Source organism: Calidris pugnax, unplaced genomic scaffold (genome assembly GCF_001431845.1).
Source record: "Calidris pugnax isolate Ruff unplaced genomic scaffold, ASM143184v1 scaffold4, whole genome shotgun sequence".
NCBI classification, from domain to species: domain Eukaryota; kingdom Metazoa; phylum Chordata; class Aves; order Charadriiformes; family Scolopacidae; genus Calidris; species Calidris pugnax.
The window spans coordinates 1,627,432-1,635,740 of NW_015090781.1; the positions used below are offsets into that span (position 1 = coordinate 1,627,432).

An 8,309-nucleotide genomic window follows, 5' to 3' on the forward strand; every position below is an offset into this window, starting at 1 on the left:
CGCCTCTCCCCTCCTCTCCTCTCCTCTCCCTCCTCAGCCAAAAGGCAGGGGGGGTGGGACTGGCAGCCCCTCATGTCCTGTTTCAGCTGGAAACCTCTTGCTGGCAGAGAAAGCTGCTGGGAAGATGTAAAGGCGGAAGGCGATGCAGGAAAGAGGGGTGTGAGGTGAGGCATTCGCAGCCGTTGGAGCAGGAAGGAAGAGGATCCGCGTGGTGAAAGCAACAGATGCCCAGGGAGAGACGTCAGCATCTTCAGGCGACGGGTGGGTGGGGAACTGCAGGGACCCAGTCTAAGCAAGAAAGGAGTTGGGCAGCGTTGGCCAATCCTTTCACAGGTGCAGGGGCCTGGATCCAAGCAAGGGTCTGTCCTCCTCTGCTGATGCCAGTCGCTCCTGGCAGCCAGGTCCACCTGAAGCCCCCTTGTTTGGGACTAGGAGTGTGGTACCCTGTTCATGGACCCCCTCTCGAGCATCCTCCTTGATGCACCCGCAGATTCCCCCAGTAGGGCAGCAAATGTTGTAGGAGATCGCTCACCAAGTCCTCAGCTCTTCAGGACCTTCACACAAGGAGGGTGCACACACTAAATAACAGCTGACGTCCCTGAAGATGGGTGTGTGTGAGCACCATCACCAGCTCCTGGAGCTGATCATTTTGGCTTCAGCAAATTTTCCCTTTGGGGAGAGGTTCTGCCCTGCTGTGTTTGTCACGGGACCTTGGACAGGATTTGGGTGAGAAAGCCTCAAACTCCCACAGTCCAAGCAGCCCATCAAACTCAGGGACAATGTTAAAAGCGGCATCAGTCCAGCCTTGCTGAAGGAATGACCCGCCGTGGCTTGAACAGGATGTACGGGCCTCCGCAGGGAGAAAGCTTTGGATGCTGAGGATCTCTTTAATCTAATGGAAAAAGAGAGAACAAGAACCACTGATTCGAAGCTGAAGCCAGACAAATTCAAGCTGAAAATAAGGAATGGAATTGTTAGCAGTGCGGATGTTTAACTGCTGGAACAGACTCCCTGGGAAGTGGCAGCTTCTCCATCCCTCCAAGCCCTCACAACCACAATCACTACTTTTCTGGAAGATATTTTTGCCAAAAACAAGCCATCAGGCTCAACAGAGGGATATAAGAGTGAAGCTCTCTGTTCTGTGGGGTATGGGAAGGACAGCCAGCCCTTATCTTCATGCGGGTTGCTTGGACTGTGGAAAAACACAGATGAAAGGGCAGGAAAGGAGCATCTCTAACAGGCTGTCGGAACTCAAGCATGCCTGAGGGATGGAGCAAGAGCTCGAGCAGCTTCAGAAGAGGGAATAAGCAAGAGGAAGAGGAGGAGAGCAGGCAGCAGCCAGCTGATGCTGCTGGTGACCTGGGAACACAGAGCCATGCCCCAGGCTGTGCACCACGGGGTGGGACAACTCCTCGTTTGAAGTTCAGCTGCCTTTGCCGGTTACAGCCCCAAGGAGACTGAAGGGCCACAGCTCTGTTACTCCAGTTTTCTGCTTATGGCAACATCTTCTCACATGTGGTGAACGTGGAGTTGAACAAACTCAGGCGGGTTCTAAAGCTGCTTTGCTGTCTCTGGGAGAGAGCGTGGGGATGTGCCCCTGCACCCTTCCTAACGGCGCTGGAGTGGGAGGGTCTGCTTAATAGGTTTGTCTGAAGGTCCAAATAATCAGCCTTGTTTCCAAAAGCTAAAGTCCCCAAAAGCTCCTGCGATTAATTAAAATGTGCAAAGAGATCGAGTGGTACCCTCTGGGCTTTCCCCATCTAGTGGGAAGCACGTGGGTCTTCACTGGCCCTGTGGGTCTCAGAAGATGTGGCTGGCCTGAGCTCACATCAGCTCACTTGAGACATGAGCCCTTCCTGCCCATAAATCAGGAGTTGGGGCCAGGAGACCTCCTGAGGCGCGGGACGGGTCTGCCTTCAGGTGCTCCTCGCCTGCAGCTCCGAGGGCTGCAGTGGCAGCTCTGCTTAATGGGTCTGCAAAGTAATTAAAGCAAGAAAGCTCCCTCAACTCCTGGGGGACTAATAGCGGACCAGATTCCTGTCTGTTATTCCTTCTCTACCGCTACAGCTGTATCGCTGGCTCAGCCTTCACAACGGGAGCCCTCTGTGACTCCAAAAGCCAAACCCTTTCTGCAGTTGCGCTGGTTGGAGCCGTGCATCTTCCTGGGGGTCACTGGGGCTGCCTCCACCGAGATGCCTGGCACCACATGGCAAAGCAGGAGCTGGTCTCTGCCTGCTGGGTGCTGCCAGCCTGGGGCCACGCTCACACAGGGTTTTCCATATGGGAGGGGAGTGCCAGGGGACTGGGGAAAGGGCACTGCTCGGTGGGAAAGCCACCCCGGTTGCAGACAAGATGGGTTCCAAGAGCAACTGCTTCCCAAGCTGGTCACCGTTTGAAGAGGAGCCAGTAGCTGCAGGTGCTGGGCATCCCCAGTGTGATTTTTAACTGGGATTCACTCATTCCAGTGGTAGGAGTGGCACCGAAGCACCGGCCCGGCTGGGGGAAGTGCCCACACCTGGGGTGTTTGTTTCCACCACGCTGGATGTGGGCGCAGTCCATCACCCACAAACGCTTGGTGTCACCAGCTCCTGGTAATTTATTGCGAGTAACGTGACTTTGGCCCCGGCCGCCAGCGGGCTTGTGATGACGCGAAAAGCTGCAGCTGTCTTCAGTGCTTCTCTGCAGCGAGCTGAAGAGCTCGAGCGCCTCGAGGCCGGCGCTGAACAGCTCCTTTTCCAGCCCCAGGTCGTTTTTCTGGCCCTCCTTTGAACTCTCTTTGGTATTTCCACATCCTTCTCAAAATGGAGACTTTGGAGCTAGCCTTGCCAGCAAGGCAAAGCCAAATCACTGCTATCCCCTCGCCTCCTGCAGATGCTGGAGGGAGAAGTGGGTCCCTGTGCTGCCCTGGGGGCATTGCCTGCACCAAAATACTTTCTGTTCAGCCATGGTCATCTTGTGCTTTGCAGAACAGTTCATCCAGCGTCGCTGCCCAGCACATCTTGTGGCAGCCGCGTGTGTTCTCTCAGAAAAGCTGTGTACCCTTAGCGAGATCAGAAGCTCACAAATCATGGCCAGTGCTTCCCAGGGGACAAGCATCTCTCCTCGTGCCCAGCCCAGGAGATGCCGAATGGCACAGCTCTGCCTGGGAGCTGCCGTGGCAGGAGCCGCGGGCTCAGCTCCACAGGGGAGCAGAGTTTGCCTGAGCACCCTTGGGAGGAGCGAGTGCCAGGACGTGAGATTTGGCAGCAACCAGAGCAGGTTGCAGGGCCAGGCAGCTCCTCACACCCCCATGTTGCAAACCTTGCTGCTGCTGAGCCTTGAGAGCAGGGGGATGCTGGCGTCCAAACAGCAAACCCCCAGGGACCACCCTGCCCGGAGAGGCAGGAGCTCAGCTGAAGGCTGGAGCTTCTGGTACCAGCTTCCCATCGTGACAAGACCATCACAAGTCCCCTGCCAAACAGATCTTGGAACCCATATGGAAATTTTGAGGGCAGCCACGAGTTCTCTGGCCTCTATTGCTCCCATAACTTGGGGGCAAAAGCAGTGGAGATATGGAGAGGAGGCAAAAAAAAAAGCCCAAGGGGGCTGCTGGAAAGACCTAAGAGCCTGAGGTGACAGGGAGCTGGGAGCACTGAACTCACTGACTTTTAACTCACAACTGTGGGGCTGAACACTGAGATCCGTGCTCACCTTTGGCCTTGCTGTAAACTCAAGTAATTACTCATCTAATGACTCCCGCTAATCAGCGTGACTTGCTGGGGAGCCAGCAGTGTCCTGGACACTGCCTCTCCCACCCGCCGTGAGCCCAAGCTGTGTGGGCTGGCACAGCCCCTGTGGCTGTGTGGATGTCCCCTGGGGGGACATCCCCAGGGTGTGGGGCAGCAGGGACTGGGGTGGTGGCACGCACCACAGGGACAGCACATGGCTGTAGTATTGAGCAACTGCAGCTCATCCTGCCCAGGAGCTTCGGCCTCATGGGCTGAGCCTCCTCGGGCTGCACAAGCCTCTCCCTTCACCCTCGTGTCTCCTCCGACGCCCGGGGTCTGCAGGGGCAGCAGTTACCAAGCTGATGGGGAACAGAGCCCCATGGTTTTGGCTGGGAGCAACGAGGGGAGAGCAGAAGGTGGCTTTTTTCCTCCAGCACTGTGCCAAAAGCTTCCCCAGAACGTGGGAAGTGGGTTTGGATCTGCCTTTGCCAGGGCAGCCCGGTGCTGCTGGAACTGGTTGGTGGGCTGAGCTGGGCTGGGGAGAGGATGGGGATCAGCAGTCGGGTGGGTATTTGCCTCATGCTGGACACTGCTGCCTGGGGTGGTGCCACGCACCACAGGGACAGCACATGGCTGTAGTATTGAGCAACTGCAGCTCATCCTGCCCAGGAGCTTCGGCCTCATGGGCTGAGCCTCCTCGGGCTGCACAAGCCTCTCCCTTCACCCTCGTGTCTCCTCCGACGCCCGGGGTCTGCAGGGGCAGCAGTTACCAAGCTGATGGGGAACAGAGCCCCATGGTTTTGGCTGGGAGCAACGAGGGGAGAGCAGAAGGTGGCTTTTTTCCTCCAGCACTGTGCCAAAAGCTTCCCCAGAACGTGGGAAGTGGGTTTGGATCTGCCTTTGCCAGGCCAGCCCGGTGCTGCAGGAACTGGTTGGTGGGCTGAGCTGGGCTGGGGAGAGGATGGGGATCAGCAGTCGGGTGGGTATTTGCCTCATGCTGGACACTGCTGCAAAATTGCTCTGCGTTTCATCTGCTGGCATCTTCACCCAAAATGCATGTTAATCAGGGGCTGTGTGAGGGCTTCCCACCCACAGGACGGATACCTGTACCTGTGCGAGGGATCTGTGATTCCACCTGCCCATCCTGCCCTGTAGCCTGGGGCCCTGGAGACCCCTTCCATGCCCCTCTGGGGTGGCAGACCCTTTCCTGGCACCATCCTGACCACGCAGAACTTTCCTTGGGCCTCCCCAGGCAGCGTGCAGGGAGTCACAGGGTGCTCGATCCATGCTCCTTTCCACAGCAGCAGCAGGTCATCCTCACTGTGCGGGTCAGACGCTGCCAACCAGTCCCTGGTGCCAGCATGACCATCGCTGCTGGGTGTCTGACACTGCCCATGGGTTGGGGACATCATCCCAATTGCCCTGGGGCACACGGTCCCTCCGGGGCAGCCAGCCTGGGGGTTTATCCAGAGTGCTGGTGCGTGTGAAGGGGGCCCAGCACCCAGACGGTGCCCGGTGCACCCAGAGAAGCGGCGTGAGGCTCCATCTCACCCAGCATCACCCAGGACACCCAGAGCAGCGGTGGGGCCAGGGCCCCATCCTGCAGAACAGCAGGCGAGAGGCTGAGACTGCCCTTTCCCTTCCCACAACCCTGCTTCATTTACCGCACACCTCCCGGCTCCTGCAGCGGATGAGGGGGGGCCCTGCCGGCCGTGGCCCCTGTCACTGCGCAGCCCTCCCTCCCTCCCGGGGGCTGGGGCCCATCCTGTGTGCTGAGCGAGGCCGTGCCCCGCGGGAGAAAGTAGTATGTGGTGACGTAATTAAAGGCTGCATCGTTAAGGCATGTGTGCAGGGGCTGAACGTTTCCTACTTCTTGAGTGCTTGGCTGCCCCGCGCTGTGCTCGTTGGGTGCTCAACTCCACGGGAGGCTTTGGAGCAGGAGAAATACCTCTGGGACCTGGGGCACCCTCAGAGGTCACCAAAGCCAGCGTGCTGTGAAGAGAGCTGGAGAGCACAGGAGAGCTCTGGTGGGTACAGAGTGGGGTGCAGGGTGACCTTCCTGCTCCAGAGACATCGGTGTCCCCCATACCTGAGCTGGAGCTGGGGCACAGGTCCACAGCAAGGGTACATGAAGGTCTGTGGGAACGTGGAAGGGCATCCATGCTGCTCCCCGTGCTCCACAGCCCAGCCAGAAGCCAAGCTCCTTTGGAGGGTATCAGTGTCTCCCAGCGTGGGCAGAGCGATGTATTCTTCCCTTAATCTCTTTCCTGGAAGCAGTAGTGCCATTTTGGCTGGGACCGCACAAAAACCCAGCTCTCCCCAAGGCAGACATCTGGCACACAACATTTTCCTCCCAACCGCCAAATTTTTGCTAGCCTGCAGGCAGGGAAGCCAGCCCCTCCTGCCCACTCCCGCTGGGAGACAGGGGGGACCGTCGTGCTGCTGACTGTCCCCTCTGCCCCGCAGGACTACTGGCTGTCCCTGCTCTACAAGCGCCTCATCGGTCCCAAAGTCCTGGCAATCCACGTGGCCGGTCTCCAGAGGAAACCCCGGCCGGGCAGAGTCATTCGGGACAAGCTCCGCATTTACGCCCACTGCACCAGCTACCACAAGTAAGGGGAGCAAGGGAGGCTGGGGGCTGCTGGGGGTGGGATGAGAAGGACCCCCAGGAGATGGGGACCATCGGGGACAGGCTGGGGCAGGAGCCCAGGCTTTGGCTTTGGCTCTGGCAAGGCAGGTTGGCTCCCTAGGGGGGCTTGCTCGGGCACTGCTCTGGCCACTGTGGTGGTGGAGGGAGCGGAGGGGAAGGAGGATGATGAAAGTCCCAGCAAGTTCCCTGCCTGGGAACGGGGCCGGAGCGGTGGCCGACGGGCCAGCGGAGATCAAGGGAGTGGATTTCACAGGAGAGGCCCCGGTCGGTCGGGTTACCCGCTGGCCCTGCTGCCGGGGAGCCCGGCCTGGTTATTGTTTCGCTGATAAGGTCTTTGAAAGCGCCCCTGTGAGCCGGGGAGGGGGGCGGCCACCTCCTCCTGCAGACACAAGTTGCTATTGTGGAGGAGGAGAGACTGTTTCTTTACACAGTCCAGATGCTTTCAACATGCCTCCAGCTCGGTAGGAAACCTTGTCCAGTAACTGACAGGTGCAAAGTGCTTTATAGCCTTTGTTTGGGGCTGCCTGGTTAGGCAGGGACAGAGGATCAGTGTCTGGACCTGTCAGTTAGTGCCCGGGGCAGCGGGGAGCGGGGGGAGATGCCCCTCACACCCAGAGCTCCCCCCCATTCTCTGCCTCTTTCTTGCAAGGCCCTGGGAGGGGGGGGCTGCCCTGGGACCACCACCCCAGCAGCACCCCCTCAAGCCGTGCCACCCCTGTCTGAGGAGGGGAGAAGGACATTTGGGAAGGTGTCTTTGAGGAGCTGGGCTTTGTGATGGGGAGGTGGCATCTCCCTGTGGAGGGGCAGCCAGGACAGTGGTGTCCCCTCTGGATGGCTGCACGAGGCTGGGTCTCGCAGAGACCCCTTCTTGGAGGTGATGCTCCTTGGGCGCACACCATCATGCCCCTCAGCTCCCCCTCTCCCCTTTGCAGCCACAACTACGTCCGGGGCTCCATCACCCTTTACATCATCAACTTGCATCGCTCCCGGAAGAAAATCAAGCTGGCAGGGACGCTGCGGGACAAGATCGTCCACCAGTACCTGCTGCAGCCCTACGGCAAGGAGGGGCTCCACTCCAAGTAAGTGTGGTGCTGGTGGCTGGGGCTGCCGCCGGGCACCCGCTGCCACCGCCCTGACCCTCTCCTGGCCCCACAGGTCAGTCCAGCTCAACGGGCAGCCGCTGGCGATGGTGGACGATGGGACCCTTCCCGAGCTAAAGCCCCGTCCGCTGCGGGCCGGCCGTACCCTGGTCATACCCCCGCTGACCATGAGCTTCTACGTGGTGAAGAACGTGAACGCGCTGGCCTGCCGGTACCGATAGCCCGTGGCCCAGAACGGACCCACCGGCCCCGCTCCTGCCCCCGCGCACTCCCCAGGACACGCTGCCTCCTCGGCAGCCCCCACGGCAGGGCCACGTCGGGTGGGCACGGCGCCGTGCCCTCGGCCTGCCACCCTGGATGCCCTCCGGCTTGGCACCCTCTCCCACCCTGTGACCGCAGAGGTCCTCTTGGCCCTGGCCACCATCCCACCGGGGCGGTGTGATGGCAAATCTGCAGGGCCTGCCACCCTCCGGCCGGCCAGCGGGGAGAGGCACCGGGGGGTCCGGTGCCCACCGGCAGCTGGGGAGGACTGGGGTGCTGAGCCCGGCACCGGGCACCCTCCCCGGCGCCCCCCGGCCCGGCTGCCCCTCGGGGTGACCCCTCCGGCAGCCGGGTCCCCCTTTTCCTCTGCACGGGGGGGCTCGGGCAGCGCTGCCGGTGCAGCAAGTGCATGGAAGCAGCTCCCTCTGCTGCCGCCAGCCCGGCGGGGACCGGCGCGGGGATGCTGCGGGGGGGCTGGGGGGGCGGGAAAAGGGTGGAGGGACCGGGGTCCGCCCCGGGCGGGCGGGGCTCGGGGGTCGGCGGCTGGAAATGTTGATAATTAAATTATAGGGCCCGGAGCGGAGCGGCGGG

General features: G+C 60.5%; 1 protein-coding gene across 1 annotated transcript in view; it reads left to right on the forward strand.

Annotated features, from left to right (window-relative positions):
• HPSE2 (heparanase 2 (inactive)) overlaps positions 1 to 8,158 on the forward strand; it is a 131,409-nt gene extending 123,251 nt beyond the window's left edge. The window contains exons 10-12 of the mRNA XM_014957401.1: positions 5,988 to 6,319; positions 7,290 to 7,436; positions 7,513 to 8,158. Coding sequence (XP_014812887.1) covers positions 5,988 to 6,319; positions 7,290 to 7,436; positions 7,513 to 7,678 — 645 coding nt within the window. The 3' untranslated portion in view covers positions 7,679 to 8,158. The remainder of the gene's footprint in view (positions 1 to 5,987; positions 6,320 to 7,289; positions 7,437 to 7,512) is intronic.
• The last annotated feature ends 151 nt before the right edge of the window (positions 8,159 to 8,309 follow it).